At 33.0% G+C, this 23,899-nt stretch overlaps 4 protein-coding genes across 4 annotated transcripts; all 4 read left to right on the plus strand.

Annotated features, from left to right (window-relative positions):
* The first annotated feature begins 351 nt into the window (after window positions 1-351).
* On the plus strand, window positions 352-9,808 carry Vps50 (vacuolar protein sorting 50). Its single transcript, XM_080157059.1, has 12 exons — window positions 352-536; window positions 1,386-1,512; window positions 1,883-2,094; window positions 2,580-2,686; window positions 3,230-3,357; window positions 3,939-4,006; window positions 4,394-4,483; window positions 4,998-5,096; window positions 5,918-6,037; window positions 6,813-7,022; window positions 7,340-7,495; window positions 7,778-9,808. The coding sequence occupies exons 1-12, from the start codon at window positions 453-455 to the stop codon at window positions 9,350-9,352; spliced, it is 2,976 nt and encodes a 991-aa protein (XP_080013185.1). The 5' UTR covers window positions 352-452; the 3' UTR covers window positions 9,353-9,808.
* Window positions 9,809-12,515: 2,707 nt separating this feature from the next.
* LOC145316500 (uncharacterized) lies at window positions 12,516-15,075 on the plus strand. Its single transcript, XM_080157063.1, has 3 exons — window positions 12,516-12,654; window positions 13,802-13,877; window positions 14,737-15,075. Exons 1-3 carry the CDS (start codon window positions 12,631-12,633, stop codon window positions 14,982-14,984), a joined length of 348 nt encoding a protein of 115 aa, XP_080013189.1. The 5' UTR covers window positions 12,516-12,630; the 3' UTR covers window positions 14,985-15,075.
* Window positions 15,076-15,422: 347 nt separating this feature from the next.
* On the plus strand, window positions 15,423-16,114 carry LOC145316502 (uncharacterized). The gene has a single exon (XM_080157065.1). The coding sequence runs from the start codon at window positions 15,499-15,501 to the stop codon at window positions 16,030-16,032; it is 534 nt and encodes a 177-aa protein (XP_080013191.1). The 5' UTR covers window positions 15,423-15,498; the 3' UTR covers window positions 16,033-16,114.
* A 125-nt stretch (window positions 16,115-16,239) lies between these two features.
* On the plus strand, window positions 16,240-23,202 carry LOC145316501 (uncharacterized). Its single transcript, XM_080157064.1, has 5 exons — window positions 16,240-16,592; window positions 16,913-16,955; window positions 18,384-18,482; window positions 19,633-19,724; window positions 23,084-23,202. The coding sequence occupies exons 1-5, from the start codon at window positions 16,255-16,257 to the stop codon at window positions 23,130-23,132; spliced, it is 621 nt and encodes a 206-aa protein (XP_080013190.1). The 5' UTR covers window positions 16,240-16,254; the 3' UTR covers window positions 23,133-23,202.
* The last annotated feature ends 697 nt before the right edge of the window (window positions 23,203-23,899 follow it).

Consider the following 23,899-nt stretch of genomic DNA (forward strand, 5'->3'; position numbering starts at 1 on the left):
AGCACCCAACTGTGATTTTAAAGTAATTTTTGTTTCAATTTATATTTTATAATGTGTGATTAAAGTCAAATTTTGGGTTATGTGAAGGAAACGAACTTGCGGGTTTCGTCATATTTTCACAGTAGCTTTTTACCTATTTCTAACCCCGGCAGGGGACTCTAACCCTGCGGGGCAATCACCTAAAATAACCTTTCAAAAGCTATTGTTAAATGACGACAAAACCCGCAACTTCGTTTCCTTCACATGACCCCAAATTTCTATGAAAGATTTATTTAAAAAATACTTATATTATTATTAAATTGACCATCATTTATATATTTTATATCAATATTATATTAACAAACAAATTATGCATTTCAGATACAAATGTAGAATTGAAAGTTTCAAAAAAATGGATTTTAATCCGTTTGTTTGATTTTTTTTCATTATAGTTGTGTAAAACTAACCAAAGAATGGATTTTAAAGGAAAAGTAAAGAACTTCCTTGAGGAGTCAAAGAGCAAGATCTTAAGTCCAAATGCCAACACAAGCTTTGAGGTAATTTACATTCAAATATATCTTTGGTTCCTTCAAAGTGCCTTGTGGAGGACTAAAGTCTCTCTCCTAAAGTTATATTGCGTACTTGATAGCCCCATACGGTTAGGGCACTGCAAGTATAGGACCCGCAATGTTTTAGAAGAAAACCTTCTTATTTTCTATTCATATAAAAAAAATGGTGGATGGGTTCTAAGCTCCCTAGGCACTTTGAGAGAAAGCAAAATTATATCATTTACCAAAATACATGTATAGTTAAATGGAATATATATAAGTGTTCTCCAGTAAAAAGTTAATTTTGACAAATTGTAGGGGATGTTTGAGAATTTTCATATTTCTATTTTGGGTATTTTTGTTTCTCTGATTTTTGCACTTTTTGAGTCGTCCATTCCATTTTCAATTTTTGTGTGGAAAGAAAAAGTAAAAAAATAGGGGTGGGTGGTAATTTTTTCTAGAAGCGATTTAATTTCTCGTTCCCCCAAAATAGACAATAGACATAAACCTTCATAGATTTGTACCTATGAGGAGCTACATTTTAAAGGAGTACAGTGGTTAGCAGGGCGGGCATACAAAAAAACCACAAAAAAAAAACAACCCAGTTTTTTTTTTTAAAAAAAAACAATAAAACCCCCCAAAAAAAACCTTAAAAACCCAGGGTTTTAAGGGTTTTTACGGGTTGGGTTGGGCGTGGCTGTTAAAAAAAAAACCTGGGTTTTTCACCACCCTGGTGGTTAGCGAGATAATTCGATACAGATAGACATCCTGCTACTTTTAAGATCTTTATTATCCAAATACTTCCCTCCACTCTTAGGTTCTACTTAAATCATGTAATCAATATTTTAATGATTTAAGGAGCCAAGTATAGGAGAGCTGTTGCCAACTGAAGTTCAAATAGGCCAGCGAAGACCAGAGTTGCCACCCTCTGATCTGGAGATTAGCCAGCTGGAGACAGATCCACATGCAGACCAAGATGTTTTAGGTAGTTTTCAGTGAGGGAGAGGGGACAACGGGCTGTATATTACAATAGTCCCCAAAGTTTTCTTTTTCGTTGTCTCAACAACTTTTGGGACTTTAGTGAATTTTTATTAGTTGGATCATTAAGTTAGTGTTCAACTTTTCAACTAGGTACTAATTTTAATCTTCTAAAGGGGTGATTTTGTTTAACTTCGTTGGTGATGTACATCAATTTATCGGCCATTGTCTTATCCCTTAAGATCCCTGGGTAGTTTTAGTTATTTGCCTTAAAACATTTATTTGAAAACTATTGTTATTTTTTTTGTTTTATGGCTTTTTTAGAATTTGCAGCTTTTCCTTTTATCATCGGTTTAATTATGATCTTCTTTATTTAGAGACAATACACAAAGAGTACTTCTCCGAAGAATTTGATCCCTCCGCCTATGAGCTGACCCGCCTAGCGGAGCCCAGTGACCAAGCCTCTATAGACTTGGAGCGCAAGCTGCTGCTAAAACAGCTAACAGTTGTGTCGAAGAAAGTGTTCAAGTTGATACTGGATGGACAGAGTGATTACACTGCTCAGCTGGATCATATAATTTCTGTACAGGTAGGAATTTCTTAAGGGTAGCATGAAAATTTTTTCAATTTGAAAATATCAATATCTCAGTTAGGGAGGAGTCATTGGGCTGTTCATTACACTAGTCCCCAACGTCGTATAATAACTGTTTTCTACAGAAGGGGTTAATTTTGTGTATCATCATTAAGGATGTACATGAATTTATTGACCATTGTCTTATCCCTAAGATCCCTGGATATATATGTAGATCAGACGTTTTAGATGAAGCAAAACTTAACCTGTGTTTGTTTTCTTAGATGCCATTTTTAAAAAATATGTTGTAATTGTTTTAAGAAGCATAGCAGCTAGATTCTTGCTTTGGCCAATTTACCAAAAAATAAACAATTCATATGAAACTCATGTAAATCTAATGGATAGTTTGTAGGATTGTAGGCGTTTTTTTGGAATAGGCATTTTTTGAGTTTAGTGATTTTGTTTCTACACCAACGTTTTTATTGAAACATGGATTAATTTAGATGGACCTGTTGGATTGTCTTGGAACATGTAAATCCAGTAGAGAATCATTGGGAAGGGCCAAACATCAGTTTGTCAACTGTTCTCTTGGTATATTAGCTGGTTATAGGTATGTTAAATCAAATAATACTTATCCGTTTAGAATTATCAAAAGTCTAAATCGAGTTCTTTATTTCAAACAGGCAGGTTTTAGTACACTTTTAACCAAAAATGAAATAAATATTATATATGTTGTTATTAAAGGCAAAGGCCAATCCCGCTGGTCTTGGATATAAAGTATCTTTAACTTTACTTTTCATTGACTTTCTAGCGGGGTATTCAGATTATTAACGATTTTTTCCCCGAAAAGAAGAGACTTGTGTTTTATGCCATACTAGCGGTTACGCCCCTATAATCTAGGAGCTCTCTATTAAAATAGATAGAAAAGGGAGAAAAATAGCTAAAACCATCTTAGACTTAAATATAACAATAAAATAGCCTAAATCACCGGGACCTATATGAAGCTTCCCTTAAATGGAGAACTCAATCGGTTCAGTAGTTATAAAAATATTAAACTACAGACAAAAAAACCTTACTACTTTATATAATAGATATTTACCTAGTCTTTCTACTGAAAGTTTGGTGAAAATGTAGATGTACATATTTATTTTAGGCGTAAACAGCAGGCATTATCATTAGTAGAAAATTTGAAAATAATCCAGACATTAGAAAATACAGGAAAAAGACTCGACTCTTTGTTAGCACAAGATAAATACCCAGAAACTATCAAACTCTGGTTAGGTAAGATTTTTCATGACTTTTAATTAACCCTTTTATGTTAGACATGATTTTGTAACAATAGTTACCTATAGTTATTAAATATTAATTAGAAATTAAAATATGTAATATCTGCATAAAAATACTTACGACTGGTTACCTATCAATTACCTCATACGTGTAAGGCTGCTGTCCATGATACTATAACGTCAGGTCCAATAACCAAGGATAACTAAGGGGAGCCAAATATCTCCTTTTCTGTCCAAACACCTGTTAAGTAACACCTATTAGACAACCATCTCTTTGATTGCTCGACCTTTGTCTGAAAGTCCCAACTTACCTGGTAATGAGTTGCGGCTGTTTTGGACCAATGCATTTCCACCACTCTAACTATTAATGTCGTGTACCATGACATAGCTTCTCTTGTAACCATTTTTACCTTCTTTAGTTTTGACGGTATGATAAGCCGATATTCGAATCTTATCAACTCCCCTACTTCTTGGGCTACAGAAAAAAAGAATCAACTCCCCAATGTGTTGAGCCCTTACAAATAGTTAATGTCATTTAATTATTGCTGAATTAATATATCCTATTAATATTTTCAGAATGTCAGAGTGTAGCACAGAATTACAAACATTTTACAGCGATTAAACAATTAAACGTAAAATTACAGGTTATAACATCTTTTTGTTGTATTAAAAAAACAAGAATGATTTAGTAACAAAGAAGGGAAATATATGAACATACATAATCGTTACAGGCAAACCAAAATTAAAATTCAATAATTGACTGTCTCAGTAGATTCGCTGATTTGAAAATTTACTAGCGGCTTAACTCCTAAAACCTCGTGGCTTTGCCCCTGGAGGCAACGAGAAGTCCCCCTTCTATATAGAACATTTCTTAAAGCTCTAGAGATATTATCAATACCCTGAAGATTAGAGCCCAATCTGTTCAGCGGTTACCGAGATCTTATACTTCAGACAGACGGATAGACATCATTCTACTTTTGTATTATGGATTATGGGGAAAAAATATTTTCAAGAATTCGTTTTTTTTTCAGGATATTTTAGTGATGGCAGAAGAAAATTTAGATATAGCTCTAGCTAAAGTTTGTACAAACTTTGATACACACTCTTATTCAAGAATACAGGTACACAAATTTTGATACTAGCAGCAACAACCCTAGAGGCCTCTAAGGGAATTTTTTTGTTGGGTGGAGGGGGGGGGGGGGATTGTTCAATGGTTTAGATATAGCTCTAGCTAAAGTTTGTACAAACTTTGATATACACTCTTATTCAAGAATGAAGGTACACAAATTTTGATACTAGCAGCAACGACCCTAGAGGCCTCTAAGGGAATTTTTTGTTGGGTGGGGGGGGGGGGGGGGGGATTGTTCAATGGTTTAGATATAGCTCAAGCTAAAGTTTGTACAAACTTTGATACACACTCTTATTCAAGAATACAGGTACACAAATTTTGATACTAGCAGCAACGACCCTAGAGGCCTCTAAGGGAACTTTGGGAGGGGGGGGGGGGGGTGTCCATTGGTTTAGATTAGCTCTGGCTGAAGTTTGTATAAACTTTGATACACACTCTTATTCTACTTAAACTGCAATCTTACCGATTTTTCTATTGACTTTTTAAGGTCTTTTACATTAATTTAGGAAGCTTATGATCTGTTAGGAAAGACACAAACAGCCATGGATCAATTATTAATGCATATCACTAGTTCAATCCACAGCAGAAGCTGGTCTCTCGTACAGGTATATTTTAGAAATTTTAGAAATATTGTTACTTTGCACAGCAATGTTTGTCGTGGGCCTCAGAAAACGGCATCGAAAAAAAGATATGAAAACGTATAACCTTTATTCTAAAATGACCAACTTAACGTGAATTAAATATTAGTACCTAGCCTAAAACATGTGTTGTGTATATAATAATATTGGGGTCAAATGCAGTTCACGGTAAAATATTGCTGGTAACGAATGCTTCCTTGTTCCTGGGATTATTGCAACGTTTTTAGCATTACAAAATATATATATGGAGCCAACAATGTTTAACTTTCCTGGTTGCCGGCAACTTATGCATAATCCTGGCCACTACCACTCTTGTAATAATCCTGTTTAAAAGCAATATTGTATTTAGGGTTGGCGATCCGGATCCGAGATCCAAAATCCGCCCAATTTTTGGTCAATTTTGGAATCCGAATCCGGAATCCGTTTTTTAATAGCGAATTCGGATTCTTAGTTGGTATAGCGTCTTGAGTTTTTTCTTTCAACTCCCGCTTTTTGAAGGCATAGATTATCATCATTTTATATAAAATCTTTTAAAATCTGGTTCGATTCTCGGAAGTGAATTATAGAGAACACCAAGAACATCAAAATTTAGGACTGTATCACTTAATTTTTTTTTTTTTTAAAGCCTTTTAAAATATTGCTAGAATCCGGAATCCGAATCCGGAATCCGCCAAAAATAAGAATCCAGAATCCGCGGGAATCCGCCATTTTTGTTGACGGATTCTTGTAAGAATCCGAATCCAATCCAAAAATTTGACGGATTGCAATCCCTAATTGTATTAATTCAGGTACACGCGGCCATGTCAAGCTGTGTTAATCCTGAAGAATTGGCGCGAAGACCTTACCCTGAGCTTTGTCAAACTGTCGGTCAACACCTCTTTCTACCTTGTCTTATAGATCTTATTAAGGTATGCCTGTATAAAAAAAAAAATTAAGTTATAATCAGTGGCTGCTATTCAGCCAATTAATTCCAATTGAAAATGCCGAAAAATTTAATATTTTTTTTGGGTAAAGTTGGCGTATAATGTAACTGAAGGGGAGTAGGTAAGAAGGGATAAAAAAGGGGAGGGGGAAGTAGGGAAATTTTCGGGAATAGTCCTTTTCGTAACATCGCCCCATATGGGGCGATTCGTCGTATTTTTAAAATGGCTTTTTATAGGTTATTTTAGGTTAGGTTAGGTGATTGCTCCACAGAGTTAGGTAATTGGCCCCGCAGGGTTAGAGTCCCCCCGCAGGTGCTAGAAAAAAGTTACAGTGAAAAATACGAAGAATCGTCCCAAAAGGTGCGATGTTACGAAAGGGACTATACCTAAATTTTCCTTTAGAGTTGTTTGTCAGAATCACATTCCCTTTTCCCCCGAGTTATAATATCATGTTCCTCTTGATTTTAGAGGCAAATGTCAATTAAGAAATCAATGTCATGCATGGAGCAGGAAGGGGTGGGCAGCAGAAGAATAACCTTTTCGAATCAGCCACACCCGAGATTTTTTGCTCTAGAAAAAAAAGAACCTTACCACTTTATTTTAAATGTAGGAAACGCCGGGGAAAGGAGGCCGCGAAAACCTATGTGAATCTTCCCTATAATGGAGAACTTTTGGGGTTCAGTGGTTAGCTAGATCATAACGAACAAACAAACAAAAAACTACTTCATACAATTGATTTAAATAATCTTATATTTTTAAGGTATTATGGGATATAATGTTGAACTACAGGAAGATCCATAGTTGGCATCACACACAATCAATACAAATACATGAATCTAATGAGGAAGATGCTAACAAAACTAATGATGGTGATAGCATTGTAGAAAATAATGAAACAAAACATTCCAATGAAACTGATGTGGATAGGGAGAGAAAACGAGAAGCTTATGATCTAGAAGTTCAATTAAAGGTAACTATTAAAACAATCAAATTTTTTTTTCAAATCATAGATAAAAACAAAATGTCTACTGTAATTGTATTCATAGTATATACCAGGGAGGAAGGGGACTTAGGGACTTTTATTGAAATTTGAATGGTTGGTTCAATTAGTTGAGTGTCTAAACGTTCCAACCACTAAAAAAAATCTACAGAAGTGGTATTTTTGTGTAGCATCGTTGGGGATGTACATAAATTTATCAATCATAGTCTTATCCTTTAGCCACAAATTCATCTTTGGCATAATTTACCAGTTTTTTGCTTTCTTTACAATGGATTTTGTTATTTTAGAAGCAGTATATAGCCAAGAAACTGGACTCTGGCCTGGGCCGTATCTGGCAGGAGGTCCAGACAAAGGTCAGGATCCTGGTGCACTCCAGCAATCTGGCACAGTTCAGTATTGAACAGTTCCTGCGCTTCCTTGATACAATACATACTTTACTACAGGTTAGAAATTATCTCATTTATTTAAACGGAAAGGGATATTGGTTGAACTGGTTCTTAAGGGCTCGGGGTTCTTGAGTAACAATGAAAAATACCTTATTTGTCGGATTACTTACTTTGTCATAAAATAAAGATTCACCTATTAAATATTCATATCTAACATGATTTACATTTTATGATATATGTATAAAAAAAAATTTTTCAAAATGGCGCACATCATTGAACTAAATATAATATAAAGGGATCTCTAATTTGAATCTTAATTTATTATTTCTTTTTATTTAGGTTGGTAAAGAATTTTGTGGTCATGATTCAGAAACCCTCCAGGAATCTTTACAGAAGCAGTGCCTTGCCTATTTCCAGACCTACCATGTGGCCAGACTGGATGAACTCAAAACCCACCTGGAAAACGAGGGCTGGACCTTGTGTCCTGTGAAGCTCAGCTTCAGCCCTAGGTCCCTCACAGAGTTTGGCCATATGAAACAGTCACTAAAGTCTCCCTCTAAATCTCCCTCCAAACGGTCGAGTATATCTTCCAGTGAGGCTGGAGGCTCGTACTTTGTGCGCTACTGGGCAGATGGTAATCCTTTTGATGAAAGTCTCAGAGAAGTTGGTTGTGAAGAGGATATTCTTATTTTTGATGTTGCTCATTCAGATGAAGCTTCTAGTGAGGAGGAGGAAAGTTTGGGTGCTTTTAATGATCAGCAAGAGAGTCTGGAGAGTGCTGTAAATTATCAAGGAGAGAAGGTGTGGGTTGCTCCGCCCCCGAGGCAAGGATTCTGTCTTGCCAACACTAGTCTCATGGTTCTTAGACAATTTGGACGGTATATTCATCTTATGAAACTGCTTCATCCAATATCAAGTGATATCTTGCTAGGGATTAAACAGCTGTTTGAATTTTATTTGTTTTCAGTATACAAAGTGTTTTCAAATCATCAAGTTCAAAGCTGGATAGGATCGTCAACATCACAAAGCTTGATTGAATACTTTGACAGAGTTGAGAAAGATGTTATTGTTAAAAGCCGACAGGTGACAGAAACTGACGCAGACGGCAATATAGTGAGTAGAGATGTGTACAGTGGACTAGTAAGAGCTCCTAGCACAAGCTTATCAATCCTACCAGATCTCAACTCAACCAAGTATAAGGGTCTTCTGGAGAAAATTGTCGCAGTAGAATCCTGTGTTTATTTATACAACCAGATTCTCTCCCTGTTGCCCTATATTAAAGAATGTTTAGAAAATGTAGTGCTAGCAGATGAATATTTCTCCAAAGAGTTGTCCATTGTCAACTCCCTGCGTGATTGTGTGTACCTGTCCAGCATCAACAACCTGATAGGGCTGGAGCCTGTGTTAGCTGCCATCACCAAGATCAAGTGGGACCTGAAAGAGGTTCGCTCCCAACACTCTGAATATGTTGATGTTTTGATACAACGCTTTACTGACTTTAGACATAAGCTAGACATGTTATCCGGGACCGTGCCAATAGAAACTGAGGTGAGAACGCATATCTGGAAGCTTGCCTTTAGATCCGCCGCCCACCTTTTCGTGGAAGGCTTCTCAACCGCCAAAAAATGCACCAACGAGGGCCGGGCCTTAATGCAGTTGGACTACAGACAATTTGTCCTGAAAATGGAAAAGCTGACCGATATTCGGCCCATTCCCTGTCAGGACTATGTGACAACATACATCAAGGCCTTCTATATACCTGAGAGTGAGCTGGAGGGGTGGGTAGAGGCCCACTCAGAATACAGTGCTGCACAGCTGACCGCTCTGGTGAATGCTGTAGCCTATAGTAACAACAAGGCGAGGCAGAAGCTAAACAATATTGTTAATGATCTCCAGAGTAAAATAAGAAGATAGCATATTATTTATTATTATTGGTTTATGTTTATCTGATTTGCCTAAGGGTATTTTTCCTTTAAACGTTTAGAATTCAATATTATTAATTATTTCTATTTTATCAAGATAATTTTCAAATATATTTAATGAAATTTTGTATCTAGTAGATAATATCTAAGTAAGTAAAACAATATTTCGAAGACAATTTTTTTTGTCAATAAATGACTTTGATTTTATATAAAGATGATCATTCCATTATTAAGTTATTATTATTATGATAAACTTTAAAAATTTAATTTTAAGTGCTGCATTTTTAAATCATGTATTTTATTTTTACAAAATGTATTTAGTTATGATCTGATGTGATACCTACAAAGTATTTTTTACATGTGATTATGTGATAAGATTTTTGTTAAGAAATTGTTAGTATTTATAAAATTTCTTCATTTAAGATAATATATTATACTAAAAAATTAAGCATAAATGTTATTTATAAACAAGGATGACAACATCCATAAAAGTGAAGCTCTGAAACGTTTGGACAAACGAACATTAACACTTGTAGCTTAATAAGCAGAATATAAATGAACAAGTCAAAACTAAATTTTAAGTAAATTTGCAAAACTGCTTAAATACATGCTACTGTTTAAGAACATTCTTACATTTTAAGGATAATTATATCACATAAAAAAATGTTGTTGAAAAGGTTCAAAAGCTCTATGGACTGATTTTTTTGGTATTTATTATTCCTTTATTATAGGGGTGCTACGCTAAATTGAACCTAACTGTTATAGAAATCATCATGTAAAGTTTGAAATCGATATCTAAATTAACTGAAAGTTCTAACCGTCACGGACGGACAGACATATCTTAATTATGAAAAAACCGTTGCTTCTAAAATTAAAATAAGTAGATGATCAATCCTCTAATTAGACCAATAGGAAGGAATCATCCGAACACACTTTTGATAGAAATGTACACAATTTGATAAAAAGGTATTTTTCTTCATTTCATTCGTAGCGTATGTCAGCTATAATTGAAATAGTATAGGCAATTTCTGGGTATAGTCCCTTTCGTGACATCGCACCTTAAGGGGCGATTCTTCGTATTTTTCACAGTAGGTTTTCTCCTATTTCAATATACTACCTAGAACATTGATTAAGCTTTCAAGGAATTATACTAAGCGTTTAAAAATCAGAGCCGTTGTAGAGATCTTTTTAGACACACTGCCATACTTTCTCATTTATTTTACTTTTTGATGTATTGGTTTTTAATTAAAATTGCTTAATTGATTTTATGTTGTCTAAATAGGGTATATTAATTTAAATGCTTGAATTATATATTCATATTTTGATATGCATCTAGGTGCTCTATATTCGAAGGGCGGAAAATTAGCCTAAAACCATACCCAGACTTATTTTTTAAAAATTAATTAGCCTAAAACCATCTTAGGACCTACAGGAAGCTTCACTGTAAAAGAGAACCACACTGGTTCAGCGGTCAGCGAGATCCTTCGCTACAGACAAAAAAAGCTTATTACTTCATATTATAGGATTAGCTAAAATTAAAGAGGTAGGATGCCTGTCTGTCCCATTTTGTTATTTCAAGAGTGGTTCCCCCTCCCCTTGATATAGAACGTAAAGAGGCGCTTACATTTTTAGACTTCACCGTTATAGGAATCACAATTCCATAATTAGGAGTCTTACAAGACGTAATTAATTTTGTGAAAATTATGAAAGAATTTGATATGTATGTATGGACTTTTGGTAATAATTAAAGAGATGTTGCGCTTTCTAATTTTTACCCAGATTTAACATATATGATTAGAGCAATCCATTGCTGATGTTCTTAAGGACTAACCCTAAATGTAGAGAACTGCTGAACGTTTTATAAAAACGAAAAATATTGAAGGCAAAATTGAATTGTGAAGTACTACCTAGTCCAACTTAAAATCATCAAATATTAATTAGCATAGCAAACAAGTTAATTAAACTGAAATTATCAGGGAGGGAGGGGACTTTGGGCTGGTAATTACACTAGTCCCCAAAGTCTTACAATAAAGTATTCTTATTTGTTGAACTTTGATTGGTTGGTTCATTTAGTTGATTGTCCCAACGTTTCAACTACTTCTTTACAGAAGGCGTAATTTTGTGTAACATCATTGGGGATGTACATCAATTTATTGGTTATTATCTTATCCCTATAGATCCCTGGAAATTATAAAACAAGTTTTTTGGTGGGGGCTTGATGGTTGGATAGTGTGCGACGGGAAATGCATAAAATGTCCAGGTCCAGCTATCCATGGTGACCCAATACAGAAGTAAAGTAATAGCCAATCAGTTTTTTTTTATTTCTCGTAGATTGTTAAGTCTTTTTAAACGACAGAAAAGATAGGTTGTAAGGTATACATTCTTTTCCAGTATGGCTTCGAAGCCGATTAATATCCGCTAGATTAAAACCGGTTCACAGCCATACTGAAAAATCATGTATAGCATAGTATTACAGACAACTTTTCCACGGTAAAAATCAAAACAAAACTGGTTTGAATCTCATAATTTTTTATTCTAATAATTACAGAAAGTTGTCTCCATTTGATGCGATAAATAACTATTCCTTACTTATTTTCATAATGCGCAAAGCATCCTTACGTCCGTGTCAGATATGTGTTATATCGTTCCATTGAATTCAAACTTACCATGATTATTCCTAGAACAGTTGGATGCAACTTTAAATTCGTAGCAACTCTATAATACTTACTAAAAGGTCTGAATATCCATTTTTTAGATTTTGATGAGTTTTTGGGTGGTGGAGGCGTGATTCCCATGGAGGGTGGGGACATTGGGCTGTTTACACCGGTACCCAAAGTTTCATAATGTCGTTTTCGTGCTCGTTGGCTTAACAACTTTTTGATTTATTAAGTAAGGTGTCTAACCGTTTCAACCACTGATTTTAATCCACAGAGGGGTAATTTTGTGTGACATCACTAGGAATGTACATCCATTTATCGGCCATTGTCTTATCCCTTCAGATCTCTGGGTGATTCCTAATATGATTTAGTTATTAGATTTTATTCCTAAGTACTTCTTGTTTTTTATTATTCCTTTCTCCATGATGACCAAACCTTCTCTCTCTCTCTCTGGGACACCAACACATGGACACCAGACCAATTAATAATTAACATCATTTCAGGTCATTTATGTAGTTTACATTTTCATTTTTTACTGGAAACATTAAAACTAAGGTTGAAGTGTGAGTTGTCCTGCTTCAAATTATATATTTTTTGTTTAAGTTAATCCAAAATGGCTAAGAAAAAAGAAAAAACGGTAAGAAAAAAACAGTATTTAATTTAGTAAAACCAGGGAAAAGGGAATGATATTCTGACAAACAATTCTAAAAATTCAACCCCCTTCCCCTTTTCCTCCTCTTCTTACCCACCCCTCTTTAGTTAAATAAAAAAACAAAATATACCCCTAGATACTTTAAAGGGTTTCGTGATTTTTTTTGTAGAATTGATTGTTAGAACAGCTGAGTAATATACCCCTGAGTAAAACAAAATTTGGTTATCTATCATAACAAACCAGCGATCGTTTCCCCTTAGTTGTTCAGACTGACAAAGTTAGTTATACAGTAGCTTCTCAACTAAGAAAATGAAAGAGAAAACACGTGACATGTCCTCTATGAAAATGTTATGCGCCAATAGCAGTTAAGACACACCAAAGAACAAAGTGATTAATTGAGTAGATGCGTATTTATCATAAGAATCATCACTTAAAGTTTGGATATGCGGAAAGTGTCATGTGTGACGTTATTGAAATACGTTTTAAGAGGTAGGATGAGAGGATAAGTGGAAAAGAAACGCTTTAAAAAAGATAGATTTTTATGACGTCACACATGACACTTTCCGCATATCCTAGCACTAGATAACATCAATTTTTGTCTAAAATATGAAATGTCTAAATGCTCATCAGTAAAGGGACAAAAAATTAGTCGTCTATTTTGAAAGGGGTTATGAGAAGTTAACTTTTTTTCACATCTTGTCTTACAGACAGACGGACCACATTTCGGATTGTAGAGTAGCCTAACTTTTAAAAAGCATCTGAACACTGCTTTCCGATCTTTGATATTTAGATCCCAAGCTACACTATAATTTAAAATGTCCGTCCGTATGAAACGTTTAGGGGGAAACATGATTTTCTCAGCTTTCAGGGATTGAATAAGTTTACATTCTACATATTTCCATCAAGTTTCATTAAGATATGCTTTTTGTTGGGGTGCTAGATCGATTACTAATTTTTCACGTTATTCATATCATAATTTTTAAGAAAATTGTTATTTATTTCACCAAGTGTAATGTTTTTTCGAAACTGCTCTATAGTTCAATTTTTCCGTATGTTCATTTATAGTTTTTTAGCTTCACTACTTGTGGATGTTGTAATCCTTGTTACTATTACTATGGCTTTAAAAACTTAGGATAAGAAGAAAAAGAAAGAAAAGGCAGCAGCAGAGCCAGAGGCTAAAGAGGATGAGACTGAAGAAAAACCTGCTCAGGAAAATTATATTTTAATCCTAACTAGCGGCTGTGCTCCTAGCATCTAGGAGCAAAGTTTTTGAAGGAGTTATATAGTAGGAAAATAGTCTAAAAACAAAATGCCCTAAAAATAGAAAAGATTTATTATAAAATACAATACAAGAGCTGGATCTTTAAATCATTTAGTGCAGCCACTGCCAGTGCTGCCAATAAAACATGGATTTTTTAAAGATTTTATGCCAGATCATCCAAAAAAATGTCTCTCAAAAAATAAGTCATTTTTAGCAAAAAAATGAAATTATTATGTCTAATTTTAATTTTTTTTTACAAAATTACAAATAATTTCAAAAAGACAATTTAAATTAAGAGAATAGAGTTACTCAAGAGACATATTGTCTGATTCCACCAATAGGAGAATACTATAGGAACATTCAAGAGATCTAATAGGTTGATATTGTGTACATATTTTTACATAAAGGCATAATTTTTTTTATTTTGTTTGTATTATGAGTCAGCTATAAATTGTCGCATACTTTGAATTAAGCTTTTCCTGGGTAAATTAATTCGTGTAAAACATTCTTTCCTCATATAATGTGGAGCTTACGACAAAACATATATTAAGTTAGTTATGAAATTCTTTAAATAAAGTTAGCTTTCTAAAAGCTATATCTTTGAATAGATTTTTAAAAAATTTTCATTGGTATCTAGTATATAACAAAATGTAAACAATAGTTCTGTCTGCAAAAATTCCCTTTTCAATTTTGATGAAAAATAGGGTCAGTTGGACTATCTAGATCGCTATCAGGTGAGCGGCTGTGGCTGCACTAAATGATTTAAAGATCCAGCTAAGGATATAATATAATGGATACATAATAAAAGGAACCTCCTAAGGATGAAGAGAAAAAAGAAGAAGAAACTCCCCCTGCAGAAGAGAAAAAAGAGGAAGAAACTCCTCCTGCTGAAGAAAAAAAGGAAGAAGAAACTCCTCCTGCTGAAGAGAAAAAAGAAGAAGAAACTCCCCCTGAAGAAGATAAAAAAGAAGAAGAAACTCCCCTTGATGAAGAGAAAAAAGAAGGAAAAAGATACATACATATTTTAAAAGCAATAAGTCTACTATTTACATAAGTAATATCAGTTGGTTTTTAAGGGTGACATTTAGGTTTAACACAAGTTATTTTTTAATTAAATTGAAGTAAGCGCCTTTTTAAAAAAAAAGTCATACAGTTTTACTACTTCCAACAATTTAAACAATTTTTAGTGATTTCTTGTCATTTGTATGTCCCTTGGGACTTCTTAAACAATGGTCTCAAATACTTTTTTTGTCTTTGTTCACACTTTTACTCTGTCTGTCTGTCTATTACACTTTATAACACAAACTCTAACTTTTTCTAATGGGTAGTTAGAATAATGGATTTTACATTTTTAAAACTGATTAACCAAGCCTAGTCAATCTAGGACACTATGGACATCTGCATCCTGTCATTTGTATACTGTCTGTCTGTCTGAGTAAGTTATCAAAAGTTATCTTTAACTATATTAGGGCTATTATAATGGTTCATTTATAAAACTGTTTCATTAAACTTGAAAATATGTATGTATTGACTAAATAGAAGAAGAAAAGAAAGAGGAGGAAAAGGAAATGGAGGCATGTGAAGAACCACCGGAAAGTTCAGCTGAAGAACCATCGAGTGAGGAGAAAGAGGAATCAAACGATGAAAGCAAAATAGAAGACGAGGAAAAGAAAGACGAAAGTGATTCTGAAAAAGAGGAAATTAAAAAGGCTGAGGAAGAATTGGATGAAGATGACAGAGCACTGAGAGAACAAGAAGAAAAATTAAGAGAAGCTCAGGAAAGATTGAAAAAAGAAAAGGAGGAAGAAAGGAGAAGATTTGAGGAAGACAGAAAGCGCAAAGAGGAAGAATTTGAGAAAAGGGAAGCTGATCTCAGAAAAAAAGAAGAAAAGATGTTAAAAAAAGAAAAGAAAATTAGTTTATGGGAAGAACAGCAAAGAATTAACCAAGAGTTGCAGCATCAGCGGGATGATGAATTCAAGCGCCGGGTGGAGGCTGAGAATAAACTACTAGAGGAGAGACAAGAGAGAATTCAAAAAGAATTAGAGGCTGAGAAGAGGCGAGTTGAAGATGAATACAGGAAACATTTGATTCTTGTTTAATTTTCCAATTCATTGTAGGTCAATTCTTGGGCCAAGAGAGGTGGTTGGGTGTTCCCTCAACATTTATCTTTTAGAGGGGGTACGCCATCATATAAAATAGCTTAAAACCTTTAATGGTCTGTTACTAAACTACAATGACAATTTTGGGTCGATCAGCTTATTTGTTAATATCTTTCTTGACTTAAAAATACATTATTACTGTGATAGATTTTAATTCTATTCATGAATTTTCCCAAATTACAGATAAAATTCAAATGTTTATGCTACAGAAAGCTTGAAGAAGAAAAGAAAGCGCTGGAGAGTGAACGGCAGAGAGTTTATGATTCCGGGCTACCCTCCAGTGCCGACTCTGTGTCCCCCCGACCAGACGACGAGGGTGTGACCCCGCCACCCCCACGGAGGAGACGCAGGCGATGGGAGTCAGACAGCCCCGAGAGTTATAGGGAGCCCGCCAGAGGTCGCTACCCAGAGGTTGGGAAGGCGCGGCCGCCTGATTTTGAGAATGTGAGGTCTAAGGTTGGTTCTAGGGATAATGCGCATTATAAACCAAGAGGCGGAAGGTAAAAACTTTTTGAGTAATGAATTTAAAATTAATCTTTAAAAAATGATGACAATATGAACAATGGCGAAGCTCAACATAATCAAATTTTGCATTACAAACCAAAGCTGTATAAATTAAGATATCGAAGTACACAATATTTTGTTAGTAGTTATACCAAAACAGATTATTTCAATTTTTAATTAGTTTTATCATTTATGTGAAATTGAATAATATCGTGTAAAGTCGCCATAGAAATCACCATTTCATGCATTGAATTAAAATGTAAAAAGCATGGTTTTAAATCGATAGGAATCTTCAACTTTACTATAAAATGTTTAGGGTGAAAATTTACGATGACAAAGATTACATGAAGAAAGTTAAGGTAATTGTTTTTTTAAACATTTACTGACACAGACACGGATTAATATCCAGTGGATTATAACCGGTTATTAGCCATACTGAAAAATAATGTATAGCATCTTACAATATCCTGTTTTCTAAGAATGTAAAAATGTACAATCATAAGATTTAAACCATTTTTTAGCCCGGGCCTTCAACCCCTTGGGGCTAATTGAACTGGTTATGATCTTATAAATTGGTTATTTTAATATCAGCGTAAACCTGTTTATAATACGATGCGACAAATGACTAATGTGTCACGTGGATTGAAGGAAAATAAAATATTTATTTGAAATCATTAGTTTTATAATTTACTGTACAAAAGGAATAAAAAAGCCTGTCATAAAATAATCTATTACAGTTAGGGAGTTGAATCCATTTTTATCGAAGCAGAAATATATTCTATGATTACGGTTTTGACCCTCTAAAAAACGTAATCTACCATTCCACTTTCCCCTCTCTTGGTGATGATATCATCAACGCCAATATGATTTTGTAATCTACCTTTCCAATTTTGCCTCTCTTGGTGATGATATCATCAATGCCGATACGATTTTTGAAATGTACCATTCAACTTTCAAGTGAGGCAAAACTGGAATGGTGGTTTACACTTTTAACATCAACATAATTGAAATCATACATACTATTTTTAAATTATGTTAATCATAGGAATGTATAAAATACTATTTATAATTTTTAAAAATTTATGTAAAATAAAAAAATAACTAAAATATACCATTACTATTATGTCGATTTAAATAAGGAAATCAATTTTTATGAATACGATGATATGTAAGCATAAATGTACCATTCCAGTTTTGCCTCTATTGAAAGTGGAATGGTACATTTCAAAAATCGTATCGGCGTTGATGATATCATCACCAAAAAAGGTTAAAGTGGAATGGTAGATTACGTTTTTTAGAGGTTCAAAACCATAATCATAAAATATATTTCTGCTTCTATAAAAATTGATTCAACTCCCTAACTGTATTATAGTATACTAATGATTTTTATAATTTGTTTTAATATATTAGACATTTAGTATTCATTATATCAAATTTAATCATGCTGTGTGTGTGTGTGTGTGTGTCCATTAAGATATCAAGTCAAGAACCATACAAAAAATTTATTGTTGATTAAAGTTATAAAACACATGTTTATGAAAGCTAGAAAGATATATAGTGGATGGGCAATGGGCTATTTATTACTATAGTCCCCAAAGTTTATATAAAGGCTTTCTTATTCGTTGGCTTAACAACTTTAGGGACCTAAGTTGAGTGTTCAAACGTTTCAACAGATAAATTTTACCTACAGAAGGGATAATTTTGTGTATCATCAACATTGGGGAAGTACATTAATTTATTGACCATTGTCTAACCCCCTTAGATCCTTGCACATTGTGACTATTTAGAGAATGCAGGACCACAGTTCACATCCTAGTGAGGGGGGAAGGAGACGGAGGAGGGAACATACTCCAACACAACATCAACAACATAAACCAGAACACAAGGTAAGTAAATAGCTTCCCTGAAAACAGCTAACAGCCACTTTTTCAATTTTTTTTATATCAAAAAGATCAATAATATTTTTTTTAAAAGTTTATTGCTGGTAGTTTATTAAGAACGAAGGTTCGACGGTCCGTCCGTACGTAAAATGTTATTTTTATCGTTAATTTTAACATGTTAGAATTGTCCTATCGATTTCAAACTTGCATGATGATTTCTATTATAGTTAGGTACTATTTAGAATGCGTAGCAACTCTATTTTAGTTACCAGGATCCCCGTACGTTCATTTAAAAACATGATGATTTTTAACCTTTTATGACAACTTTTTTATGTGAAATAGTTATCATCCTTGTTTTACTATAATTAATTATTAAGGGGGGGGGGGAGTTCTGACACATTTGCGTAAACCTGGTGTATAGGCTTTATCTTTGGACTGAGAGGATAGGTTATTAGGGATAAAATCATTCTTGTATGATGAATTTCCCCCAGATTTAGAATTTTTTGGATAGGCCTCCAGGTTCCGGAGCTCCGGGCCTCCAGGTGGTCTCTGTACAGGTAAAAATTAAAAATAAGATTTTTTTTAAAGAGTTAGAGGTTAACTTACAAAACAAAATATGCTTCTTTTGATTGTTATTCACATATTTGAAGAAAAAACATACATATTTTGTCTCATAAGCTGACATCTAACTCTTTAAAAATTTTTATTTTTAACTGTAGAGAGACCACCTGGAGGCCTGGAGCTCATGAACCTGGAGGCCTAACCAAAAAATCTTAAATTTGGGAGAAATTCATCATATAAGAATGATTTTATCCCTAATAACCTATCCTCTCAGTGCAAAGATAAAGCCTATACACCAGGTTTACGCAAATGTGTCAGAACTCCCCCCCCCCTTGTCTTCTTATATATCCTCTGATATATGTAGGAATGGTGCTGATATCAAAAGAATAGTAAGAATTGAATTTAGGATTTAATTTGGAAATTGTTTTAATTTGTGACTTGGGCTATTTTTTTATTTACTTAGGAAGATATATATATGATTGTTAATTTAGTGTTTTAAGTGGTTTGTGGGAAGAAATTTTTAAAAATCTTTGTTTGGAAGTCAAATACTTCAAGATATGAATGTAAATTGTAAAAATAGTCAATTCAAATGTAGGACGAGTCGCCGCGGCCAAGATCTTTACAAATGCAGAAGCTTGATGATGATTTATTTGGTGATGAGGGATACCATGATGGCCGTAGAAGCAGGTTAATATTAGTTTTATGAATATTAGTAGACGCGTCCCTTTGAGGATCTTTAATTTAGAAATTAAATAGAAAAAAACCTGCCCAGCTAAGTAGGTAGCGAAGGTTTAATTTAGGACTTAACGCCAAAATAGTCAATACAAATAAAGACATAGAAGCTGAAGTTTTGCAATTTGAACATTTTTTCTCTTACTGACTCAACTTTGTACTACTAATCATAAATAATTACCATTTGCTTTTGTTTATTCGTGTTTTAATGGTATTAGTAGTATTTTTTTTATTATTAAAGTTGCTGAAATGCTTCAAAGTCAATAATACAGACCAAATACATTTTGAACCTCTTGCTGATTTTTTATTCTGACGTCAATAGGAGAAATTGTTTGGTTTAAAACAATAAATCCACACACTGTTAAAGGCCATGGTAGAGTCATAAAATGAATATATTTGCTTATCATTTACAAAATTATTATTTGGTGCGGTTTTTGGTTATAAATTAAGAAGTTTAAAGATAAATAATGTTTGACTAAAAAGGGACTTTATAAATGTTCTACATTGATTTATAATTTTCAAAAATCTACTTCTTAAAATAATTCCTGTACTTAATTTAAAATGTTAATAAAAATGTTTTATGCTTTGCAAACAATGCAGCGATGCACCAATTGGCAAAGGAGAATAATTTAAAACATAAACAAAAGTAGAATATTTTTCGTAGTGGAGATTTTTCATTTTGATTAAGAATATTTAGAATTTTTAACATAACCAATTACACATCATGATACTTTTATGTATAAGGATTACAGAATCTTTAGTTTTACAATTCAAGCAAAGAATATACTGTTAATGTATCCCCATATCCCTTAGAACAACGTGACTTGTAAACAAAACTGACCAATTTTAATTATTAATTACTTAAAATAAAGAAAGGTATCTAGCTGAGTAATGTTTACTTTGATACATACAGCTTTAAGTGTTCCGCAGTTTGTTAAGAAAAAAGACTTGGTTCCTTAACTATATAACCTTATAACCATTACACTACTAAAGGATTTGCCCCGAGAGGGTATTTATTTTTGAGTTTGAAAATAAACTTTTTGTAGGTAGCCATCACATTTCAAAACTAGGCCCAAAAAAATAAAATAATAGCCTTAAACCTACATTCTCCTCCTGCAAAACCTACACAACACAAAACCTAATGTTTTTTTGCTGTGCTACTTATGGTCGAAAAAATAAAATCATGGTAACCCATGTAAATTATAGTGTTATCAATAAAATATGAGTTTCATAAGTTAAGATTTTTCCGTTTTAATAACAACTAGCAGCTGCGCCCCTATCATCTAAGGGCTCTGTATTTAAACAGGGTTAGTAAGAAGGGGACAGGAAAAAAACCTAAGTTATCCAAAGACCAAATCTTAATGATGTAATAGCCTAAAGCCATCCCGGGACCCAAATGAAGCTTTCCTAAAAATGAGAAAACAATCTTTTCAGTAGTTATTGAAATCTTAAGCTTCAGATAAAAAAGACTACTTCTTTATATAATAGGATATCATTTAAACACATTTACATAACAAAATGTTTAACATAATATTTTTATCTGAAAGTTTTGACAATTATAATTTTTATTAAATAAATGGTTTGATAATGTCAAAAATTGGTTCTTTTGTGGACTTGGTCGAAGCTTTATAAAGAATCAAATACAATTTATTTAAAACTTATTAAATATTTTATCATTCATTTTGATTGATATAAATATTAAAATTTTATAAATTAAATAAATGGTTTTTATTCAAATAAATTTCAATTAAAAACTATAAATATTTGAAATTAATTAGATTATTTTCTTATAATTTAGTTTTTCAATTTAAAATGATTTCCAATTGTGAATTTTTAAAAGTAAAGAAATTAGATTTTAATTATTAAACAATCTGAAAATATTGATTTTAATTTTAGTGTACTTCACTAACTTTATTCCTTAGTTAAAATGAATTATTTACTTGACTAAATATTAACTAAATATTTATATAAGTGGGAATCACGAACGAAGATAAGTGTCCCTAATGGTATTTTCTTATGTCAGGCTTATGTGAGCTTTTAGTTAAGTATCCCTATGAAGTTTCTAAGTTATTGTTAAGTATTCCTAAATGTAGTAATGTTAAGTAAGACTTAGGGAAGCTTTAAGGTACCTTATGAAGTTTACTAGGGGTTCCTATTTTGTTCTTAGTTACATTAAGTTATGTCAAGAAAAAGCAGTTTTGATACACGAGTACCTTTTTATTACATCTTATTTGTTTGTCTGTCTCAAATTAGAGTAGAGGAACGGGTTAAATAACTGTATGTCCAAACCCCGTGGACCCTGTGCCGACTTTCAATTGGGTCTTTTAATATCCGCCAAAAGCGTCGGGAATATTAACACACTTAAGTAAGTATTAAAAAAGCAGAAAGCAGACGAAAAGGTCCTCAACACAGGACCCGAGTAGTTATCTGGGTTATACATCTATACTTATAGATTTATTTGTCTCAGTATAACGCTCTTAAAAGTTCAAGTGTTATATCCTTTTCTCGTATTCATTCGAATCCGGTGGATAGGAACCGGTTCTCATCCATACGAAAAAACTATGTCTAGCATCGTATTATATCTAGCTTTCTACGAATATAAAAATGTACAATCATAAGATTAAAACCAGTTTTTTTTTATAATTGTACATTCTATATTAAGAGATATAAGTTTTCCGGAATTTTAATGTAGGGAGTAGATTTGAAATCTGCATCAAATTTAAAGGATTTTTTATAAAATTCGTTTTTTGTAAAATTCTTTATCTAAAAGCGAAAATACATTTTAAGTTAATTAATTTTGACCAATAGGATAGGTGGATTTTAAACTACCTGCGCTCTAATTGGTTGAATGATGTACGACATCCAATCAGAGAGCAGATTTTTTAAATCCACCAATCACAGATGCCAAAATTAATTAACTTAATTTGTATTTCCGCTTTTAGATAAAGAATTATACAAAAAACGAATTTTATTAAAAATCCTTAAAATTTGATGCAGATTTCAAATCTACTCCCTACATTACAATTCCGGAAAACTTATATCTCTTATTCTATATCCGCGGAAAGCTGTTTATAATACGATGCGAGAAATAACTATTAAATTATAGGATTCTTTAACTGAGTGATAATCTATTATTAATTAACGATTATAGTTATCATGGACATGATAATGGATAAAGAATTTAGGTTGCTATTATGAACATCATTTATTGGTCAGTTCGTTCAACCAGTAGGAGGAAGGTGATGGGATAAAGGTTGTGTATTGGGGGATCGTTATTTTAGCCAACTACAAGTTTCACTTTATGTGTGTTTCAGATCTCAACGAACAAGGAGAAGAAGTAGAAGAAGCAGCGCAGAACCTTAAAATATTCATCTCTAGATATATACATATATTACATATATTTATTTATTTACAATAAAAAAGATTATTTTCATCTATACTTAAAGGTTCCAGTACAATAGCAGGAGTGACAAACGTCAATTGTCTTTATATTAAGTTGATAAAGTATTTCTTTACAGGTTACATTTGTTCACATCGAAATTTGTCACTCCTGTGTTTGTTCTAGGATCTACTTAAAGTAATTAAAAAATGTATTTTACAAGATCTACTTCTACAGGGTCATTCACGAGAAATGATTTTTTTTTAAAAACTTAATTATGCATAGAAAATAAAACAATTATGTAAAATCCTTTATATATTTGGAAAACCTATTATGGGACATTTATGTTTCAAATATTTAAAAATGATTTTTTCAACAAATTATTAAAAACCGGTTTTTTCCAAAGGCCTTTTTTCGAAGATTTATGGATTTAAGGGGTGTTAAAAAAATACACACATTTTTAAAATTTTAATTTCGTGGCTTGTGTTAATAGTAGAAAAATGTTATGGATATCGTTAGAATCGTCATAAACTCTAGTTTTTGAAAATATAAGACCCGTTTTTGTACTATTTGTAGTTTAGGAGCTACGTTGAAAAATTGTGAGAAAAAGGATGAAAAGTTTTAAATAATTGGAACATTTTACCATGTAGCTCCTATACTATACGTAGCACAGGAAACTAGAGCCTATGACGATTCTAACGATATGCATAACATTTTTCTACTATTAACACAAGCTGCGTAATTTGAATTT

The sequence above is a fragment of the Acartia tonsa genome, chromosome 4 (genome assembly GCF_053477335.1).
Source record: "Acartia tonsa isolate MP-2025a chromosome 4, ASM5347733v1, whole genome shotgun sequence".
Lineage (NCBI taxonomy): Eukaryota > Metazoa > Arthropoda > Copepoda > Calanoida > Acartiidae > Acartia > Acartia tonsa.

Bases quoted from the DNA above. Each gene is read 5' to 3' on its own strand.
- Vps50 (XM_080157059.1), top strand. From the start codon at position 453: ATGGATTTTAAAGGAAAAGTAAAGAACTTCCTTGAGGAGTCAAAGAGC. The intron at 5,097-5,917 runs GTATATTTTAGA...GTATTAATTCAG, and splicing joins GAAGCTGGTCTCTCGTACAG to GTACACGCGGCCATGTCAAG. The intron at 6,038-6,812 runs GTATGCCTGTAT...TATATTTTTAAG, and splicing joins GTCTTATAGATCTTATTAAG to GTATTATGGGATATAATGTT.
- LOC145316500 (XM_080157063.1), top strand. From the start codon at position 12,631: ATGGCTAAGAAAAAAGAAAAAACG. The intron at 12,655-13,801 runs GTAAGAAAAAAA...TTAAAAACTTAG, and splicing joins CTAAGAAAAAAGAAAAAACG to GATAAGAAGAAAAAGAAAGA. The intron at 13,878-14,736 runs AGGAAAATTATA...ATACATAATAAA, and splicing joins GACTGAAGAAAAACCTGCTC to AGGAACCTCCTAAGGATGAA.
- LOC145316502 (XM_080157065.1), top strand. From the start codon at position 15,499: ATGGAGGCATGTGAAGAACCACCGGAAAGTTCAGCTGAAGAACCATCG.
- LOC145316501 (XM_080157064.1), top strand. From the start codon at position 16,255: ATGAATTTTCCCAAATTACAGATAAAATTCAAATGTTTATGCTACAGA. The intron at 18,483-19,632 runs GTAAGTAAATAG...ATTCAAATGTAG, and splicing joins AACATAAACCAGAACACAAG to GACGAGTCGCCGCGGCCAAG. The intron at 19,725-23,083 runs GTTAATATTAGT...TGTGTGTTTCAG, and splicing joins CATGATGGCCGTAGAAGCAG to ATCTCAACGAACAAGGAGAA.